The sequence below is a fragment of the Bufo gargarizans genome, chromosome 2, assembly GCF_014858855.1.
Source record: "Bufo gargarizans isolate SCDJY-AF-19 chromosome 2, ASM1485885v1, whole genome shotgun sequence".
In the NCBI taxonomy this organism is placed as follows: domain Eukaryota; kingdom Metazoa; phylum Chordata; class Amphibia; order Anura; family Bufonidae; genus Bufo; species Bufo gargarizans.
The window spans coordinates 284665023-284687119 of NC_058081.1; the positions used below are offsets into that span (position 1 = coordinate 284665023).

At 46.0% G+C, this 22097-nt stretch overlaps 1 protein-coding gene across 1 annotated transcript in view; it reads left to right on the forward strand.

Moving 5' to 3' along the window:
* The window catches only part of CNTN1 (contactin 1), a 219067-nt gene that overhangs the window by 155607 nt on the left and 41363 nt on the right, over window positions 1–22097 (forward strand). Inside the window, exon 14 of the mRNA XM_044277039.1 lies at window positions 171–343. Within this exon, the coding sequence (XP_044132974.1) occupies window positions 171–343 (173 nt within the window). The remainder of the gene's footprint in view (window positions 1–170; window positions 344–22097) is intronic.

Sequence of the window (22097 nt, forward strand, 5' to 3'; positions counted from 1 at the left end):
TAGAGTTTTCCAGACAAAGATTTTGGGGGGATTCAGGTTATGTCCTGGATGTTAACTGTTTCCATGTATTATAATTATTAATATTAGATCCACATGGTCATATCAAGTATGATTGTACATTGCTCAGTTTAATACTGCTTTATGATGGCCTTTGTTTTCTCACTTTACAGCTGCCACAAAAATTACCCTTGCACCATCCAACACTGATGTATCAGTAGGAGAAAATGCGACCATACAGTGCCATGCCTCTCATGACCCTGGTCTGGAGATTGAGTTTATCTGGTCTTTAAATGGATTCATAATAGAGACAGATGACACCAGCTATTATGAAGAACATATAAGGGTAAGCTGAGACATCGTATGGAAAAATGTAGAAGTCTTTTTTTTTTTTTTTTATCAATATAAACATATAAAAGCAATTTGCTATAAATATATATTTTTTAAATAACCAAGTTAGTAGCCACCAGTATTAGGCCTCATGCACACGACCGTTGTGTGCATCCGTGGCCGTTGTGCCGACTTTCAATGGATCCGTGGAAAAATCGGAAAATGCACCATTTTGCAGCCGCATCCGTGATCCGTGTATCCTGTCCATCCAAAAAATATGACCTGTCCTATTTTTTTGACGGACAACTGTTCACGGACCCATTCAAGTCAATGGGTCCGTGAAAAAACGCGGATGCACACAAGATTGGCATCCGTGTCCGTGATCCGTGGCCGTAGGTTACTTTCATACAGACGGATCCGAAGATCCGTCTGCATAAAAGCTTTTTCAGAGCTGAGTTTTCAACTCGGATCAGACAGTATGTCTGAGAGCTGAGTTGAAAACTCAGATCCGACAGTATGTTCTAACACAGAGGCGTTCCCATAGTGATGGGGACGCTTCTAGTTAGAATATACTACGAACTGTGTACATGACTGCCCCCTGCTGCCTGGCAGCACCCGATCTCTTACAGGGGGCCGTGATCAGCACAATTAACCCCTCAGGTGCTGCACCTGAGGGGTTAATTGTGCATATCATAGCCCCCTGTAAGAGATCAGGGGCTGCCAGACAGCAGGGGGCAGACCCCCCTCCCTCCCCAGTTTAAATTTCATTGGTGGCCAGTGTGGCCCCCCCTGCCCCCCCTCCCTCCCTCTATTGTATTAATATCATTGGTGGCCAGTGCGGACCCCCCGGCCCCCCCCCCCTCCCTCCCTCTATTGTATTAACCTCCCTGGCAGTATGTTTGGGGCAGGAATCTTCCGAAGCTGCTGTCCGCCTCCATTCCTGCTGTATTCAAATTAGCCCAATGTAATCCCAAGTGTGGCTCGGGGTTACCGCTGCTTCCAGTGTAAGTTAACCCTGAGCCACACTCAGGATTACCGCTAAGGAGGTTAATAACATTGGTGGCCAGTGTGCGGCCCCCCCTCCCTCCCTCTATTGTATAATAACATTGGTGGCACAGTGTGCGCCCCCCCGGCCCCCCCTTTCCTCCCTCTATTGTATTAATACGTTGGTGGCCAGTGTGCGGCCTCCCCTCTCCCCCCCCCGATCATTGGTGGCAGCGGAGTTCCGATCGGAGTCCCAGTTTAATCGGGGCTCTGATCGGTAACCATGGAAACCAGGACGCTACTGAAGTCCTGGTTGCCATGGTTACTTAGCAATAGTAGAAGCATCATACTTACCTGCTGGCTGCTGCGCTGTCTGTGACCGGCCGGGAGCTCCTCCTACTAGTAAGTGACAGATCATTAAGCAATGCGCCGCACAGACCTGTAACACTGTGCCACCAATGTTATTATTACAATAGAGGGAGGGAGGGGGGGCTGGGGGGGGCCGCACACTGGCCACCAATGTTATTATTACAATAGAGGGAGGGAGGGGGGGCAGTCATGTACACAGTTTGTAGTATATTCTAACTAGAAGCGTCCCCATCACCATGGGAACGTCTCTGTGTTAGAATATACTGTCGGATATGAGTTTTCACAATGTAACTCATATCCGACAGTATATTCTAACATAGAGGTGTTCCCACGGTGATGGGGACGCTTCAAGTTAAAATATACCATCGGATTGGAGAAAACTCCGATCCGATAGTATAAAAGGGACTCCTGACTTTACATTGAAAGTCAATAGGGACGGATCCGTTTGCAATTTCCACCATATTGTGTCAACGTCAAACGGATCCGTCCCCATTGACTTGCATTGTAATTCAGGACGGATCCGTTTGGCTCCGCACGGCCAGGCGGACACCAAAACGACTTTTTTTTCATGTCCGTGGATCCTCCAAAAATCAAGGGAAACCCACGGACGAAAAAACGGTCACGGATCACGGACTAACGGAACTTCATTTTGCGGACCATGAAAAAATACTGTCGTGTGCATGAGGCCTTACACTGAAGCCGCGCCATGTGCAGCCTACAGAGCGCAGCTGTGCTCACTATTAGGGCTCGTTCACACAAACGTTTTTTGCATTCCATATGTGGTCCATTCATTTCAATGGTTTCGCAAAAAAATAAACGGAATTTACTCCGTATGCATTCCGTTTCCGTTTTTCCGTTTCATTGAAAGATAGAACATATCCTATTATTGCCCGCAAATCACGTTCCGAGGCTCCATTCAAGTCGATGGGTCCGCAAAAAAACGAAACACATACGGAAATGCATCCGTATGTCTTCCGTATCCGTTCCGTTTTTGCGGAACCATCAATTGAAAATGTTATGCCCAGCCCAATTTTTTTCTATGTAATCACTGTATACTGTATATGCCATACGGAAAAACGGAACAGAAACGGGAAACACAACGGAAACAAAAAAACGGATCAGTGAAAAACGGCCCGCAAAACACGGAAAAAGACATCCGGTCGTGTGAAGGAGCCCTTATGCTGCTCATTTTCTCTTCTACTTGTACATATACTATGGAACAGCAAGATGTTTAGGACTTCAGCAATAACAGAAAGTGATGTATCTAAGCTTAAGGGCTGTTTTAGGATGAGGGTCAGGCCAATTATCTGAAATGAACACTCGATCCTGATTGGCCCATGTAAAGACGCATAGGAGCTTGTTATTAGCCCGACATTGGTCGTGTAACAGGACCTTTGGTTATAGATCACAGGTCTATTCTAATGGAGCTGAGCTTAAAAGCAGCCAGTCAATGGCCACTGAGAAAACGAGAAAATTGGAGCAGATAAGCATCAGCTATTACTGACTTGCAGATCATTTTGAGCTCACAGCTGGACACTTTAAGTCAATTTATTCCGTTGCACATAGAAGCAGAATGGTAGCCTCACAGGCTGCATTCACACCTTCATTTTAATGGTTTGTGAAAAGAATGTATATTTCTTTTCAGCATCCTTTCTTGGATTCTTATTGAAGCAATCTTGCTTGTCTTCTGTTTATTCTACCAAAGAGGCATTCACCCATTTAATTTTCACAAACTGCAGGGAACCGATCAGATTAATAAAAAAAATGTTAAACCTACTTTTTGGAGCCCCTTACGTTCACTTCTTTCCACTAGCCATGACATAATGTTTCGACTACAGCAATGACGTACCATATAGGCTACTGCTGTAGCCAATCACCCGATCGCTGGCCTCATCGATATATAGCATAAGACCAATGAGGACAGCAGGCAGGACGGAGTGGTGGCATGGTAGCAGAAGCGTGCTAGAGTGGTATCCACTAGCGTGCTAAGTTTAATTTTTTTTTTTATTAGCTGATAGGTACTCCACTGTTTGTAAAAGAAAAAAAAACAGTACTGAGCAAAACTTTGAGGCAAGAATGAAAAGTAAGAATGCTTTAAAAAAAATGGAAGTGTCAATAGTTTATTTTTGTCAATTAACAAAATGCTAAATGAACAAAATAAAAGATAAATCTAAATCAAATGAGTATTTAGTGGGAACACCCTTTGCCTTCAAAACAGTATCAGTTCTAGGTACACTTGCAGACAGTATTTCTGTGAATGTATGGTAGGCTTGTTAAAATCCTTCTGTCTCTTAATGTAATCCCAGTTGATGATGAGATTCCCCTCTGTGGGGTCCGTATCATCACTTTTAGGACTCCTTGCTCTTCATTACACTGAGGATAGTTCTAAAACGGCATTTGTCAGCAGATTTGTACCTATCAATCTGGCTGACCTGTTGCATGTGCACTTGGCAGCTGAGGGTGTCTGTGTTGGTCCCTTGTACATATGTGCCCGCATTCCTGAGAAAAATAAAGTTTTAATATATGCAAATTAGCCTCTAGGAGCAATGGGGGCGTTGCCCTTACACCTAGAAGCTCAGCCTTCTCTGCAACTGCTGTGCCCTCTGCACTAAAATTGCATAGGTACGGCAGTTGCAAACAGAGCTGAGCCTCTAGGAGCAATGGCAATGCCCCCTTTGCTCCTAGAGGTTCATTTGCATATATTTAGACAATTTTTCTCAGCAATACGGAACATATGAACATGGGACCAACACAGATGCCTTCAGCTGCCAAGTGCACATGCTACAGGTCAGCCAGTTTCATAGGTAGAAATCTGATGACAGATGCCCTTTAAAGACATTGGCTGTATGTCTTGGATTATTTTCCTGCTGCAGAATTGACTCATCAGTCCAGAGCACCTGCTGTCATTTTTCTAAACCCCAGTTCCTATGTTTTTCTGCATAGTTGAGTCATTTGGTCTTGTTTCCACATTGAAAGTATGGCTTTTTGGCTACAATTCTTCCAAGGAATCCCACTTCTGGCTAGACTTCTGAGAACAGAAGAAGGATGTACCAGGGTCCCACTGATTTGTCAGTTCTGACCTGATGGCCCTACAAGACATCTTCCAGTTTAGAAAGGAAGTAAGCATGACGTGTCTTTCATCTGCTGCACTAGGTTTCTTTTGCCGACCACTGCATCTATTGTTCTCAGCGTTACCTGTTTCTTTGTGCTTCTTAAAAAGAGCTTGAAGAGCACATCCTGAAACCCCAGTCTGCTTTTACATTTTTACCTGAGAGAGACCTTGCTGATGCAGTGAAACTACCTTGTTTCTCGTTGCTGTGCCCAGTTTTGCCGTGGTGTATCACCTCTGACATGAAACCGTATTCCACAACCCCACATTTGTAGCAGTTTTATGCCTCCTACACAGTCGAACAGTATTATCACCTGTTTAGTATAATTGGTTAATCACACAACACTATAATCCTAAAAAATCCCTGACTTTGTGCAAGTGTATTTTGTGTTTTGAAGTCAAATGGTGGTTATCTCAAACAACCCCTTCATGGAAATGCATATAACATTACATTCTAATTGCGGTATTGTTACCGCAATAGGTTGTGATGGTATGTATAGTGGATGGCAAAGGAGATGAACCCATGCCATCAGCAGTGGATGGCAGCTATAATATCTAGCAGTCATCCTGCTGCAACAACATTTAATCCCTTAGATGCCATGCTCAGTAGTCATGGTGGCATCTAAGGAGTCTGACAGAGGGAGTGGTAACGATGGGTTTCCATGGCAGTTGGGTGCCTGACAATGAGACTGAAGTCTGCCAGAAGAATCTACATAACTTATGAGTTCACAAACCACTATAATTCAGACCAAGCTTTTCCACAACACGTGCTATAAAACAAGGTTTCCTCAGTCCTTGTATAAAAACTCTAAATTATAAAAGATGAAGCAAGATAGGCAAATATTCTGCAAATGATTGCTTATCTTAAGTGCATCATCATATGAACATAAATGCACACTAGCAATTCATAATAACAATTTTAAATCCATATTGCATATTGAAATGTATGGTCCTTGCATAGAATTACCTGGAAATGTTGTCTGGAGGGGATATAGCGCAGAAGCAAATGAGGTTTGGTACTTCCTACAAGCATCTGCAGCATATCCTTTAGATCACTAAATTAGTAACCCACCGACCCCCAAAATATAAGACTGACATATAAATACTATCACAGGACATCATATATGTCAAAGCTGATTGAGAAAGAAAAGGCAACATTTACATAACACAATAAATAATCAAAATATAGTACAATAGAAATTGTGCTGACAGTCAAACTACAAAATACCAATTGTAACGGCACCGTTTCAGCAGACAAGGGGTTAAAATCCGTTCAGGCGATATGCCCCTTTCTGAGAGACAGGCACAGCTACTGCAGAACACCAACCTCCCGAACTGGATACAAAATAGCACTCCAAACTGGAACCTCGCAAGTAGCTGCCGGCCAGACGAACAGGAAAAGCGTATCCGTCAGCTTACACTCCTGGCAATCAGTCTCCAACAGCATACAGGGAATCCCCCAATAACGAGACAAGGCTCCGTGTTGAGGGTCAAGCAGTGATCTGAAGTGCTGGCACACCCAGCCTGGTTTTTATTACAGTTTGTTGCAGATACAACATATCCCCACAATGCATCATGGTTTCCTCCCCTCTGTCCCGGAGACGACCGAAGACAATCCAATTATCTCTCAGGACAAAGGGGAGATCACCAATACACACGTGGAGACAACAGCACAGGAATCACCACCCAAACACACAATGGCACACCCCCACAGCAAACACAGACATTTAACATATCCCCAGATAGCTCAAGTCTGAGTGCATATCATTAGGTGAATGGCACTCAGAATACACGAATACAATAATATTAGCTATCTGGGTGCCCTCACATAACATACAATTTAACCGAACGCATAATAACATAAAATACAATTCTACAGACAGATTTAAGCTGTGCGGCCGGTCTGTCTTCTCCTTTACAGTTACTATGGGCCATAATCCTGAGGCAAGAGGCTTTTAAACAGTCCTCTCCAAAACCCAGTGGCGAGGTTGGTTTCGCCACACATCTCCCCCCCCCAGGGAAGACTAACCAGATACCTGACCTCACGCCGGTCGGTACCTGAGTTAGTCTGGCAGCCCACCCACAACCCAATACTGGACCTGCTGAATTTCGTAGCCTGTCTCTGTCCAGTAAGTCCACCAAGGTGATGTTGGAAGCTGGTACTCCCGGTCTCTGTGTTGCTCCCTGGTTTGGAGTGGAGGTTGCTTTGTGGGCAGGGATCAGCGGTACTCAGCCCTGGTGCCAGCGCTACCACGTAAGAAGCCTGGTTGGAGCCTGGTTGTTGGAGGGGGAGACCGACTGTCTCTACCCCCTGTGCTGTAACTGCAGAGACCACGGTCCCATCTGCACTGTTGTGGGGCTTACTGTCTCCCCCTGGTGCGTTAAGCTGCCGCTGGGGAGAAGGGGTAACGAGCTCCTCTCCCATACATACTTCCAGCCGTACATACTTCCAGCCGCTGGGGAGTGCGACCGACCGCCTCCGTTCCCAATACAGTGTCCTGCTGCTGGGGAAAGGAGACTGGGCTCTCTATTCCCTGTAGGACACTCTGCCGCTGGGGGACAGGACCGTCTGTCTCTGCCCCCTGTAACTCCGCCTGCCGCTGGGGAATGGAGACTCGGCTCCCAATTCCCAAAAAATCATGCTGCTGCTGGGGGGCAGGAACAACTACCTCTGCCCCCTGTAACTCAGCCTGCCGCTGGGGAGGGAGGCCGCTGCTCTCCCCTCCTTGCACTTCACACTGCCTTCCCGGCACATCACTCTGCTGCTGGGGGGCAGGAACAACTACCTCTGCCCCCTGTAACTCAGCCTGCCGCTGGGGAGGGAGGCCGCTGCTCTCCCCTCCCTGCACTTCACACTGCCTTCCCGGCACATCACTCTGCTGCTGGGGGGCAGGAACAACTACCTCTGCCCCCTGTAACTCAGCCTGCCGCTGGGGAGGGAGGCCGCTGCTCTCCTCTCCCTGCACTTCACACTGACGCTGGGGAATGGAGACTAGGCTCCCACTGTCCCGCAACCGTAACCTCCGATGGAGGTCCACCCAACGTGGCAGCTGACCGTCACCTTCTGCCCGGTATAGTAGGGTCTTAGACACTAGATTCCTCACGAACTTCACGTATTTCTCAGCTGGATTGGGTCCGAAGAAGTTCAGCCGCAACCACATCATACGGTCAAATTCCTCCACAGAGTATCTGTACTCCACTGCTGGTTCCATCCTGGTGCTTTTAGGGTCGCTGTACTGAGACATGCGTTGCCCTTAAGTTGTAAAATCCAAAGAAATGGTGTCTCCTGTAGCTGTCCTTCTGGCTGTAGGAACGATCCCGCTGCTTGCCACCAATGTAACGGCACCGTTTCAGCAGACAAGGGGTTAAAATCCGTTCAGGCGATATGCCCCTTTCTGAGAGACAGGCACAGCTACTGCAGAACACCAACCTCCCGAACTGGATACAAAATAGCACTCCAAACTGGAACCTCGCAAGTAGCTGCCGGCCAGATGAACAGGAAAAGCATATCCGTCAGCTTACACTCCTGGCAATCAGTCTCCAACAGCATACAGGGAATCCCCCAATAACGAGACAAGGCTCCGTGTTGAGGGTCAAGCAGTGATCTGAAGTGCTGGCACACCCAGCCTGGTTTTTATTACAGTTTGTTGCAGATACAACATATCCCCACAATGCATCATGGTTTCCTCCCCTCTGTCCCGGAGACGACCGAAGACAATCCAATTATCTCTCAGGACAAAGGGGAGATCACCAATACACACGTGGAGACAACAGCACAGGAATCACCACCCAAACACACAATGGCACACCCCCACAGCAAACACAGACATTTAACATATCCCCAGATAGCTCAAGTCTGAGTGCATATCATTAGGTGAATGGCACTCAGAATACACGAATACAATAATATTAGCTATCTGGGTGCCCTCACATAACATACAATTTAACCGAACGCATAATAACATAAAATACAATTCTACAGACAGATTTAAGCTGTGCGGCCGGTCTGTCTTCTCCTTTACAGTTACTATGGGCCATAATCCTGAGGCAAGAGGCTTTTAAACAGTCCGCTCCAAAACCCAGTGGCGAGGTTGGTTTCGCCACACCAATTTTAGCCCTTAAACCAGGGAAACTCTGCCAAATACAGGTCCTTCTAAAAAAATTAGCATATTGTGATAAAGTTCATTATTTTCTGTAATATACTGATAAACATTAGACTTTCATATATTTTAGATTCATTACACACCAACTTAAGTAGTTCAAGCCTTTTATTGTTTTAATATTGATGATTTTGGCATACAGCTCATGAAAACCCCAAATTCCTATCTCAAAAAATTAGCATATCATGAAAAGGTTCTCTAAACGAGCTATTAACCTAATCATCTGAATCAACTAATTAACTCTAAACACCTGCAAAAGATTCCTGAGGCATTTAAAAACTCCCAGCCTGGTTCATTACTCAAAACCACAATCATGGGTAAGACTGCCGACCTGACTGCTGTCCAGAAGGCCATCATTGACACCCTCAAGCAAGAGGGTAAGACACAGAAAGAAATTTCTGAACAAATAGGCTGTTCCTAGAGTGCTGTATCAAGGCACCTCAGTGGGAAGTCTGTGGGAAGGAAAAAGTGCGGCAGAAAACGCTGCACAACGAGAAGAGGTGACCGGATCCTGAGGAAGATTGTGGAGAAGGACCGATTCCAGACCTTGGGGTACCTGCGGAAGCAGTGGACTGAGTCTGGAGTAGAAACATCCAGAGCCACCGTGTACAGGCGTGTGCAGGAAATGGGCTACAGGTGCCGCATTCCCCAGGTCAAGCCACTTTTGAACCAGAAACAGCGGCAGAAGCGCCTGACCTGGGCTACAGAGAAGCAGCACTGGACTGTTGCATGTCATTCGGAAATCAAGGTGCCAGAGTCTGGAGGAAGACTGGGGAGAGGGAAATGCCAAAATGCCTGAAGTCCAGTGTCAAGTACCCACAGTCAGTGATGGTCTGGGGTGCCATGTCAGCTGCTGGTGTTGGTCCACTGTGTTTTATCAAGGGCAGGGTCAATGCAGCTAGCTATCAGGAGATTTTGGAGCACTTCATGCTTCAATATGCTGAAAAGCTTTATGGAGATGAAGATTTCATTTTTCAGCATGACCTGGCACCTGCTCACAGTGCCAAAACCACTGGTAAATGGTTTACTGACCATGGTATTACTGTGCTCAATTGGCCTGCCAACTCTCCTGACCTGAAACCCGTAGAGAATCTGTGGGATATTGGGAAGAGAAAGTTGAGAGACGCAAGACCCAACACTCTGGATGAGCTTAAGGCCGCTATCGAAGCATCCTGGGCCTCCATAACACCTCAGCAGTGCCACAGGCTGATTGCCTCCATGCCACGCCGCATTGAAGCAGTCATTTCTGCAAAAGGATTCCCGACCAAGTATTGAGTGCATAACTGAACATAATTATTTGAAGGTTGACTTTTTTTGTATTAAAAACACTTTTCTTTTATTGGTCGGATGAAATATGCTAATTTTTTTAGATAGGAAATTTGGGTTTTCATGAGCTGTATGCCAAAATCATCAATATTAAAACAATAAAAGGCTTGAACTACTTCAGTTGGTGTGTAATGAATCTAAAATATATGAAAGTCTAATGTTTATCAGTACATTACAGAAAATAATGAACTTTATCACAATATGCAAATTTTTTGAGAAGGACCTGTATATGGGCCACACATAAAAAAAATTCCAGTTGATGGGCCACTTGCATTTCACATACAAAAAAATCCCACAGTCACCGCCCCTGAGCTTCTCCTCAGCGAGCCACGCCTGGGATTGACGAGATACCCTAGTTGTTAGAATGGTGTAATGAGAGGGGTATCACTTTTTGTGGCATTTTAATCAGATTTTAAAAATAAATTTCACATGGCTGGACAACTTTTTCTTAATACAGGCTCCAGATGAGACCACAAAATTAATACAGACTACCAGACCAGGCCCTTGAATTGATACAGACTCCCAGACTGACCCTAAAATAGATACAGACACCCAAATGCACACAGACCCTAGATAAAACCCTAACTTAACCCTCAAATTCATACAGACTCCAGATTAAACCCCAAATTCATACAGACCCAAGATTAATCCCCAAATCAGCCCCCAAATTTATACAGACCCCAGTTCAGCCCACCAATTTATACAGTCCTCAGATCAGTCCCAAAATTCATATTGACCATAGATTTATACAAACTCCAGATCACCCCCAAAATTAATACATTACCTAGATCAACCCACACATTTTTACAGACCCCAGATCAGCCCCCAAATTCATACAGACCCCAGATCAGCTCACACATTTATACAAACCCCAGATCACCCCCACAATTATATAAATAAAACCCCAGATTCATACAGACCCCCGATCAGCCCCCAAATTCATACAGACCCCAGATCACCCCACAAATGTATGCAGTCCTCAGATCAGACCCAAAATTATTCTGAACCCTAACTAAATCTCAAATCAGCCCTGAATTCATACATACCCCAGATCAGACCCCATATTCATACAGACCCCAGATTAAACCCCAGATCAGCCCCCAAATTCATACAGACCCCAAATCTGACCAGAGCCGCACCTTATTTCCAATCCAGCCCCTCTGTCCCCTAAATGCAGACCTCAAAGCAGACCAAAAAAATATATATACTCACCTCTCTTCCTCCAAGCACTGGCACCGCTCTGGCTATTCAGCACAGCACTGTGTCCTGGTGCCATTGCTAGTCTATGTCCTGATGTCGTACAGGGTCAGGTCATAGTGCGGGCCTATGTGCACTACTTCCTGAGGTGATACACTTTCAAGACATAGGGATCCTTAAGAGGAACAGGGATCGGTGAGTAATGCCAGTGCAACGCTAGCAGTTTCATTCTCACCGTTCCCTGGTCCTCCAGTCCTGTACTAATGGAAGCGCTCAGTCAATAGTACCCCCCACATAACGGACGCAGGTAATTCCCTCATTGGCCGCATACGGCCCGAGGGCCGAGTGTTTGAGACCCCTGCAATAAACCCCTCGACCACCCACACCACCTACAGAAATACACCCACATTATCGCTAATTGTGCAATCAAAGCAGATTTCATTCCTGCTTCCGTTAAAGTGATGAAATCTGTGGTGAAAATTTGTGACAAATCTGCAACACATTGGGTAGCGTGGTCTTTTTCCACATGGAAGCATGCTTATTGGATTTGTAAAGTCTTACACCCATTCCTGGTACTAAAATCCACTATACAGTACATTTTGCCTGTATAAATCTGACAACTGGAAAATCTAACAACTTAGAATTTCATTCTTACACTTGCAGATGCAATATTGTATTCCAAAGCATTGTGTATGCAATCAGCAAAGCATTATGTAAGTGAACAGCTTATCGTCCCATAGAAAAATTACACATAAAAATTATGTGTACCCAAAATGGTGCCGAAACCTCCATATAATCTGTCTTGCAAAAAAAAAAAAAAATCATATGGCTAAAAAAAAATTCGATAAAACATACTGCAAAAGTATGAAAGCATTAAAAAACACTATATGAATTTGGTATTACTGTAATCATATTGACCAATAAAATAAGGCTGAAAGGGTTGTCTGACCGGTAAAGAGACTATACTCACCGATCCCCCATGTTTCCCATTCCAGTGCTTCCCAGGTTCACGCTGGTCTCAACTACCTGGTCCCTCTTAAAACACATGAAATGACTGCTCAGCCATTCACCAGATGCAGCAGTGAGTAAGCAGCCAGTTCATGAAAACCCAGCGGGGTTAAAGGTAACTTGTCACCAGTGATGGCCAGTTTGCAGTGTTCGCGAGGAACGAATGCGATCTGCCATCTTTATTGCCAAGTCTGGCGATGCAGAGGTAAGTCCTTAACTGTGCCTGCGCCGCGAGCCGCTCTGAAACACATACGGTCACCGGGAGCAGGCAGTTCCGAGAACAGCCCGATGAAGGCTGTTCTCGGAAACTAAAAAAGACAAGGTGGCATTAGCAGGAGGTGCTCAAACCCACATGCAGTCGTGCATATATATAGGGGAGCAAATCCTGCACTTGTGGCCCGTTGCTAATGGCGATCCCCAGCAAAATGCATACGGTGGAGGATGTCCGCGGCGAACCACAAGTACCACAATAGACAGTTCACACAAGGTAACAAGTGCGGATGTAATAATCAATATAACAATATAACAAAACAACAACAAATACAGGTGCACTCTGCGGTCTTACTAAACCCTCAAACTGATTTTAAAATTGAGAGATTAGTCAACATGTCCTACGGTGTAGAACATGTCTAAGCCCGGGCACCACGTCAAGGTTTCTCAAGTAGCCCGGGACCTAACGCTCTCCTACCTGCACCGTATGGGCAATACCTGCGCCGTATGGGCGATACCAGGAGCCAGTGGGCAAATTACAGGAGCATGAGGCCGACTCACGAACAGCTCACCAGTTACCTCCAGCATGTAACCATGCTTGCAATGGGAGGAGGGAGGAGTCTGTGAGTCCCACTCAAGACTGACTGATATGGCCCAGGCCTCACAGGTGCACCTAAATGTGGCCTGTAGATGGAAAACAGGCACATTTGAATTGGAGTTTATACACCTCCAGAAATCTATATATACAAACCAAAAAAGACAAGGTGGCATTAGCAGGAGGTGCTCAAACCCACATGCAGTCGTGCATATATATAGGGGAGCAAATCCTGCACTTGTGGCCCGTTGCTAATGGCGATCCCCAGCAAAATGCATACGGTGGAGGATGCCTGCGGCGAACCACAAGTACCACAATAGACATCTCACACAAGGTAACAAGTGCGGATGTAATAATCAATATAACAATATAACAAAACAACAACAAATACAGGTGCACTCTGCGGTCTTACTAAACCCTCAAACTGATTTTAAAATTGAGAGATTAGTCAACATGTCCTACGGTGTAGAACATGTCTAAGCCCGGGCACCACGTCAAGGTTTCTCAAGTAGCCCGGGACCTAACGCTCTCCTACCTGCACCGTATGGGCAATACCTGCGCCGTATGGGCGATACCAGGAGCCAGTGGGCAAATTACAGGAGCATGAGGCCGACTCACGAACAGCTCACCAGTTACCTCCAGCATGTAACCATGCTTGCAATGGGAGGAGGGAGGAGTCTGTGAGTCCCACTCAAGACTGCAAGCATGGTTACATGCTGGAGGTAACTGGTGAGCTGTTCGTGAGTCGGCCTCATGCTCCTGTAATGGTGCAGGTAGGAGAGCGTTAGGTCCCGGGCTACTTGAGAAACCTTGACGTGGTGCCCGGGCTTAGACATGTTCCACCGTAGGACATGTTGACTAATCTCTCAATTTTAAAATCAGTTTGAGGGTTTAGTAAGACCGCAGAGTGCACCTGTATTTGTTGTTGTTTTGTTATATTGTTCTCGGAAACTGCCTGCTCCCAGTGACCGCAAGTGTTCCAGAGCGGCTCGCGACGCAGGCACAGGTAAGTACTTACCTCTGCATCGCCAGACTTGGGAATAAAGATGGCAGATCGCATGTGTTCGTCGGCGAACACTGCGAACTGGCCATCACTGCTTGTCACCATAAAACTGCAAAGTAATTTGCAGACAACCTGCTATAGAGCAGGAGGAGCTGAACAGATTGATATATAGTTTTGTGTGAAAAGATTCAGTATAATTTGTAATATATACATTTATATCTCGGCTCATTTTGGACTTTGAAGACAAGGAGACGGTCCTATCAGTGAATGACACAGTGACTGTGTATACAGAGATAGCTGTCAGTCACTGACTGAAGACAAGGAGACGGTCCTATCAGTGATAACAGCCTCCCCTCTATGACTGTGTATACAGAGAGAGCTGTCAGTCACTGACTGAAGACAAGGAGACGGTCCTATCAGTGACTAACAGCCTCCCCTCTATGACTATGTATACAGAGATAGCTGTCAGTCACTGACTGAAGATAAGGAGGAGGTCCTATCAGTGACTGACAGCCTTCCCTCTATGACTGTGTACACAGAGATAGCTGTCAGTCACTGACTGAAGACAAGAAGACGGTCCTATCAGTGACTGACAGCCTTCCCTCTATGACTGTCTATACAGAGATAGCTGTCATCACTGACTTAAGACAAGGAGACGGTCCTATCAGTGACTGACAGCCTTCCCTCTATGACTGTGTATACAGAGATAGCTGTCAGTCCTTGACTGAAGACAAGGAGGAGGTCCTATCAGTGACTGACAACCTTCCCTCTATGACTGTGTATACAGAGATAGCTGTCAGTCACTGACTGAAGACAAGGAGACGGTCCTATCAGTGACTAACAGCCTTCCCTCTATGACTGTGTATACAGAGAGAGCTGTCAGTCACTGACTGAAGACAAGGAGACGGTCCTATCAGTGACTGACAGCCTTCCCTCTATGACTGTGTATACAGAGATAGCTGTCAGTCACTGACTGAAGACAAGGAGACGGTCCTATCAGTGATGACAGCCTCCCCTCTATGACTGTGTATACAGAGATAGCTGTCAGTCACTGACTGAAGACAAGGAGACGGTCCTATCAGTGACTGACCGCCTTCCCTCTATGACTTTGTATACAGAGATAGCTGTCAGTCACTGACTGAAGACAAGGAGGAGGTCCTATCAGTGATGACAGCCTTCCCTCTATGACTGTGTATACAGAGATAGCTGTCAGTCACTGACTGAAGACAAGGAGATGGTCCTATCAGTGACTGACCGCCTTCCCTCTATGACTGTGTATACAGAGAGAGCTGTCAGTCACTGACTGAAGACAAGGAGGAGGTCCTATCAGTGATTGACAGCTCTCTGTATACACAGTCATAGAGGGAAGGCTGTCAGTCACTGATAGGACCGTCTCCTTGTCTTCAGTCAGTGACTGACAGCTATCTCTGTATACTTAGTCATATAGGGAAGGCTGTCAGTCACTGATAGGACTGTCTCCTTGTCTTCAGTCAGTGACTGACAGCTATCTCTGTATACACAGTCATAGAGGGAAGGCTGTCAATCACTGATAGGACCGTCTCCGCGTCTTCAGTCAGTGACGGACAGCTATCTCTGTATACACAGTCATAGAGAGAAGGCTGTCAGTCACTGATAGGACCTCCTCCTTGTCATCAGTCAGTGACTGACAGCTCTCTCTGTATACACAGTCATAGAGGTAAGGCTGTCTGTCACTGATAGGACCATCTCCTTTTCTTCAGTCAGTGACTGACAGCTATCGCTGTATACACAGTCATAGAGGGGAGGCTGTCAGTCACTGATAGGACCTTCTCCTTGTCTTCAGTCAGTGACTGACAGCTCTCTCTGTATACACAGTCATAGAGGGAAGGCTGTCAGTCACTGATAGGACCTCCTCCTTGTCTTTAGTCAGTGACTGACAGCTATCTCTGTATACACAGTCATAGAGGGAAGGCTGTCAGTCACTGATAGGACCTCCTCCTTGTATTCAGTCAGTGACTGACAGCTCTCTCTGTATACACAGTAATAGAGGGAAGGCTGTCAGTCACTGATAGGACCTCCTCCTTGTCTTCAGTCAGTGACTGACAGCTCTCTCTGTATACACAGTCATAGAGGGAAGGCTGTCAGTCACTGATAGGACCTCCTCCTTGTCTTCAGTCAGTGACTGACAGCTATCTCTGTATACACAGTCATAGAGGGGAGGCTGTCAGTCACTGATAGGACCGTCCTCCTTGTATTCAGTCAGTGACTGACAGCTATCTCTGTATACACAGTCAATAGGGAAGGCTGTCAGTCACTGATAGGACCTCCTCCTTGTCTTCAGTCAGTGACTGACAGCTATCTCTGTATACACAGTCATAGAGGGAAGGCTGTCAGTCACTGATAGGACCGTCTCCTTGTCTTCAGTCAGTGACTGACAGCTATCTCTGTATACACAGTCATATAGGGAAGGCTGTCAGTCACTGATAGGACCGTCTCCTTGTCTTCAGTCAGTGACTGACAGCTATCTCTGTATACACAGTCATAGAGGGAAGCTGTCAGTCACTGATAGGACCGTCCTCCTTGTCTTCAGTCAGTGACTGACAGCTATCTCTGTATACACAGTCATAGAGGGGAAGGCTGTCAGTCACTGATAGGACCTCCTCCTTGTATTCAGTCAGTGACTGACAGCTATCTCTGTATACACAGTCATAGAGGGAAGGCTGTCAGTCACTGATAGGACCTCCTCCTTGTCTTCAGTCAGTGACTGACAGCTATCTCTGTATACACAGTCATAGAGGGAAGGCTGTCAGTCACTGATAGGACCTCTCCTTGTCTTCAGTCAGTGACTGACAGCTATCTCTGTATACACAGTCAATAGGGAAGGCTGTCAGTCACTGTCAGGACCTCCTCCTTGTCTTCAGTCAGTGACTGACAGCTATCTCTGTATACACAGTCATAGAGGGAAGGCTGTTTGTCACTGATAGGACCGTCTTATTGTCTTCAGTCAGAGACTGACAGCTATCTCTGTATACACAGTCATATAGGGAAGGCTGCCAGTCACTGATAGGACCGTCTCCTTGTCTTCAGTCAGTGACTGACAGCTATCTCTGTATACACAATCATAGAGGGAAGCCTGTCAGTCACTGATAGAACCTCCTCCTTGTCTTCAGTCAGTGACTGACAGCTATCTCTGTATACACAGTCATAGAGGGAAGGCTGTCAGTCACTGATAGGACCATCTCCTTGTCCTCAGTCAGTGATTGACAGCTATCTCTGTATACACAGTCATATAGGGGAGGCTGTCAGTCACTGATAGGACCTCCTCCTTGTCTTCAGACAGTGACTGACAGCTATCTCTGTATACACAGTCATAGAGGGGAGGCTGTCAGTCACTGATAGGACCGTCTCCTTGTCTTCAGTCAGTGACTGACAGCTATCTCTGTATACACAGTCATAGAGGGAAGGCTGTCATCACTGATAGGACCTCCTTCTTGTCTTCAGACAGTGACTGGCAGCTATCGCTGTATACACAGTCATAGAGGGGAAGGCTGTCAGTCACTGATAGGACCGTCTCCTTGTCTTCAGTCAGTGACTGACAGCTATCTCTGTATACACAGTCATAGAGGGAAGGCTGTCAGTCACTGATAGGACCGTCTCCTTGTCTTCAGTCAGTGACTGACAGCTATCTCTGTATACACAGTCATAGAGGGAAGGCTGTCAGTCACTGATAGGACCGTCTCCTTGTCTTCAGTCAGTGACTGACAGCTATCTCTGTATACACAGTCATAGAGGGAAGGCTGTCAGTCACTGATAGGACCGTCTCCTTGTCTTCAGACAGTGACTGGCAGCTATCGCTGTATACACAGTCATAGAGGGAAGGCTGTCAGTCACTGATAGGACCGTCTCCTTGTCTTCAGTCAGTGACTGACAGCTATCTCTGTATACACAGTCATAGAGGGAAGGCTGTCATCACTGATAGGACCTCCTTCTTGTCTTCAGACAGTGACTGGCAGCTATCGCTGTATACACAGTCATAGAGGGGAGGCTGTCAGTCACTGATAGGACCGTCTCCTTGTCTTCAGTCAGTGACTGACAGCTATCTCTGTTTACACAGTCATAGAGGGAAGGCTGTCAGTCACTGATAGGACCTTCTCCTTGTCTTCAGTCAGTGATTGACAGCTATCTCTGTATACACAGTCATAGAGGGAAGGCTGTCAGTCACTGATAGGAACGTCTCCTTGTCTTCAGTCAGTGACTGACAGCTATCTCTGTATACATAGTCATAGAGGGAAGGCTGTCAGTCACTGATAGGACCGTCTCTTGTCTTCAGTCAGTGACTGACAGCTTTCTCTGTATACACAGTCATAGAGCGAAGGCTGTCAGTCACTGATAGGACCGTCTCCTTGTCTTCAGTCAGTGACTGACAGCTATCTCTGTATACACAGTCATAGAGAGAAGGATGTCTGTCACTGATAGGACCATCTCCTTGTCTTCAGTCAGTGACTGACAGCTATCTCTGTATACACAGTTATAGAGGGGAGGCTGTCAGTCACTGATAGGACCTTCTCCTTGTCTTCAGTCAGTGACTGACAGCTATCTCTGTGTACACAGTCATAGAGGGAAGGCTGTTAGTCACCGATAGGACCTTCTCCTTGTCTTCAGTCAGTGACTGACAGCTATCTCTGTATACACAGTCATAGTGGGGAGGCTGTCAGTCACTGATAGGACTGTCTCCTTGTCTTCAGTCAGTGACTGACAGCTATCTCTGTATACACAGTAATAGAGGGAAGACTGTCAGTCACTGATAGGACCGTCTCCTTGTCTTCAGTCAGTGACTGACAGCTATCTCTGTATACACAGTCATAGGGGGAAGGCTGTCAGTCACTGATAGGACCGTCTCCTTGTCTTCAGTCAGTGACTGACAGCTATCTCTGTATACACAGTCATAGAGGGAAGGCTGTCAGTCACTGATAGGACCGTCTCCTTGTCTTCAGTCAGTGACTGACAGCTATCTCTGTATACACAGTCATAGAGGGAAGGCTGTCAGTCACTGATAGGACCGTCTCCTTGTCTTCAGTCAGTGACTGACAGCTATCTCTGTATACACAGTCATAGAGGGAAGGCTGTCAGTCACTGATAGGACCTTCTCCTTGTCTTCAGTCAGTGACTGACAGCTATCTCTGTATACACAGTCATAGAGGGAAGGCTGTCAGTCACTGATAGGACCGTCTCCTTGTCTTCAGTCAGTGACTGACAGCTATCTCTGTATACACAGTCATAGAGGGGAAGGCTGTCAGTCACTGATAGGACCGTCCTCCTTGTCTTCAGTCAGTGACTGACAGCTATCTCTGTATACACAGTCATAGAGGGAAGGCTGTCAGTCACTGATAGGACCGTCTCCTTGTCTTCAGTCAGTGACTGACAGCTATCTCTGTATACACAGTCATAGAGGGAAGGCTGTCAGTCACTGATAGGACCGTCTCCTTGTCTTCAGTCAGTGACTGACAGCTATCTCTGTATACACAGTCATAGAGGGAAGGCTGTCAGTCACTGATAGGACCGTCTCCTTGTCTTCAGTCAGTGACTGACAGCTATCTCTGTATACACAGTAATAGAGGGAAGACTGAGTCACTGATAGGACCGTCTCCTTGTCTTCAGTCAGTGACTGACAGCTCTCTCTGTATACACAGTCATAGTGGGGAGGCTGTCAGTCACTGATATGACCGTCTCCTTGTCTTCAGTCAGTGACTGACAGCTCTCTCTGTATACACAGTCATAGAGGGAAGGCTGTCAGTCACTGATAGGACCGTCTCCTTGTCTTCAGTCAGTGACTGACAGCTATCTCTGTATACACAATCATAGAGGGAAGGCTGTCAGTTACTGATAGGACCGTCTCCTTGTCTTCAGTCAGTGACTGACAGCTATCTCTGTATACACAGTCATAGAGAGAAGGATGTCTGTCACTGATAGGACCATCTCCTTGTCTTCAGTCAGTGACTGACAGCTATCTCTGTATACACAGTCATAGAGGGAAGGCTGTCGGTCACTGATAGGACCGTCTCCTTGTCTTCAGTCAGTGATTGACAGCTATCTCTGTATACACAGTCACTGTGTCAGTCACTGATAGGACCGTCTCCTTGTCTTCAGTCAGTGACTGACAGCTATCTCTGTATACACAGTCATAGTGGGGAGGCTGTCAGTCACTGATAGGACCGTCTCCTTGTCTTCAGTCAGTGACTGACAGCTATCTCTGTATACACAGTCATAGTGGGGAGGCTGTCAGTCACTGATAGGACCGTCTCCTTGTCTTCAGTCAGTGACTGACAGCTATCTCTGTATACACAGTCATAGTGGGGAGGCTGTCAGTCACTGATAGGACCGTCTCTGTGTCTTCAAAGCCCAGAATGAGCACAAATTTAAATGTATAAAATACAAGTTTTATTGAATCTTTTCCCATAAACAATTTATCAATCTGCTCAGCTCCTCCTGCTCTATAACATGCTGCCTGCAGCTCAGACCATGTTCTGAATGACAGGTTCACTTTAAAATTGCAGGATGTATACTTCAACAGGGTCAGATGAAGAAAAGCTAACTGTGATGTGTAGTATACCTGCATGGCAAACCACCACAGTCTCATATTTTTGCATTGCTGTATAACAGTAAAGTCTGTGATGTGATCACCCAGTAGTAGCTATGTGCCCATTACTGTGCATACATTCTATACATCCTTATATGCGTTGCATGCTACACAGATTCTTACATTCTACGGTTGCTCGCCCAATTTGCTTTTATAGTTTTAACTAAACTTGGGATTTCAGGAAATTTGCAGTTGTCCTGTACACATATTTTGTGGCCAGAAAACGCTGATCTACCCTTCCGCGACTAAGTTCACTGTGTCTCAAGGAAAGAACATTTAAGTCATACCACAAAATACTAGTCTTGTTTTTTTCACGCCATAAATATATTACCTAGAGTGTAATACAGTTCAGTTCTGGTTAACCACTGGCGACATTAATAGGGTGGAAGTATAATGTGGTAGAAATGGAAATACAGATAATATTAAAGTTGTTTTAAACCCATGTTTTGTAGCAACACTATAAATATGTTCACACTAGCACCATGTGTCTGCTTTTACAGGATGCATGACTTATATGACCCTTCAGTTCTGCAGTACATGCTGACAGATCAATTGACTTATATGGGGTCCGTCATATTTACATTATTTTATTGGGCAGTCAATCACTTGCTGCAGCGTTCACCTGTCAACACCACTGAGGTGACCACTCTGACCGGTGATTGGCTGCAGCGGTCACATTTCTGTGTCAGGACGTAAGTCTGGAGACCAACATACAAAAGTGTAGGACAGTATGCTTTTCCATCCTGCAGAGTCCAGCAAAAAAACATACAACTTATGATGGCTGATGCCACTGTATAGCATCCGTCTGTATGTATTCTATTGATCTCACCACCTAACAACCCTTCCCTACTTACATCCTCAACTAAGGGCCAGTTGTAGATCTCTTATATTTGTATAGCAGGAGTGTTCATGAGTAAATGTGAGAATTATTTGGTACAAGATGTCCCTATGACTAAGTAGCCTGATTAGCTTAAAGGATTTTACTATTGATGTCCTATCCTCAGAACAGACCATCAATAGATGATCGTTGAGTATGGTGGAGGGACACACTCCAGTTGATCAGATGTTTTAGGGTAGCTGCAGTGCCGGAAGTTGGTGCCAGAGCTAAGCAGCTCCGTCCATTGTCTAGTGGATGGAACTGATTACTGCAGTGCTGCTCACATTTGTTGCAGAGTATGATTGCTGGGTGCAGC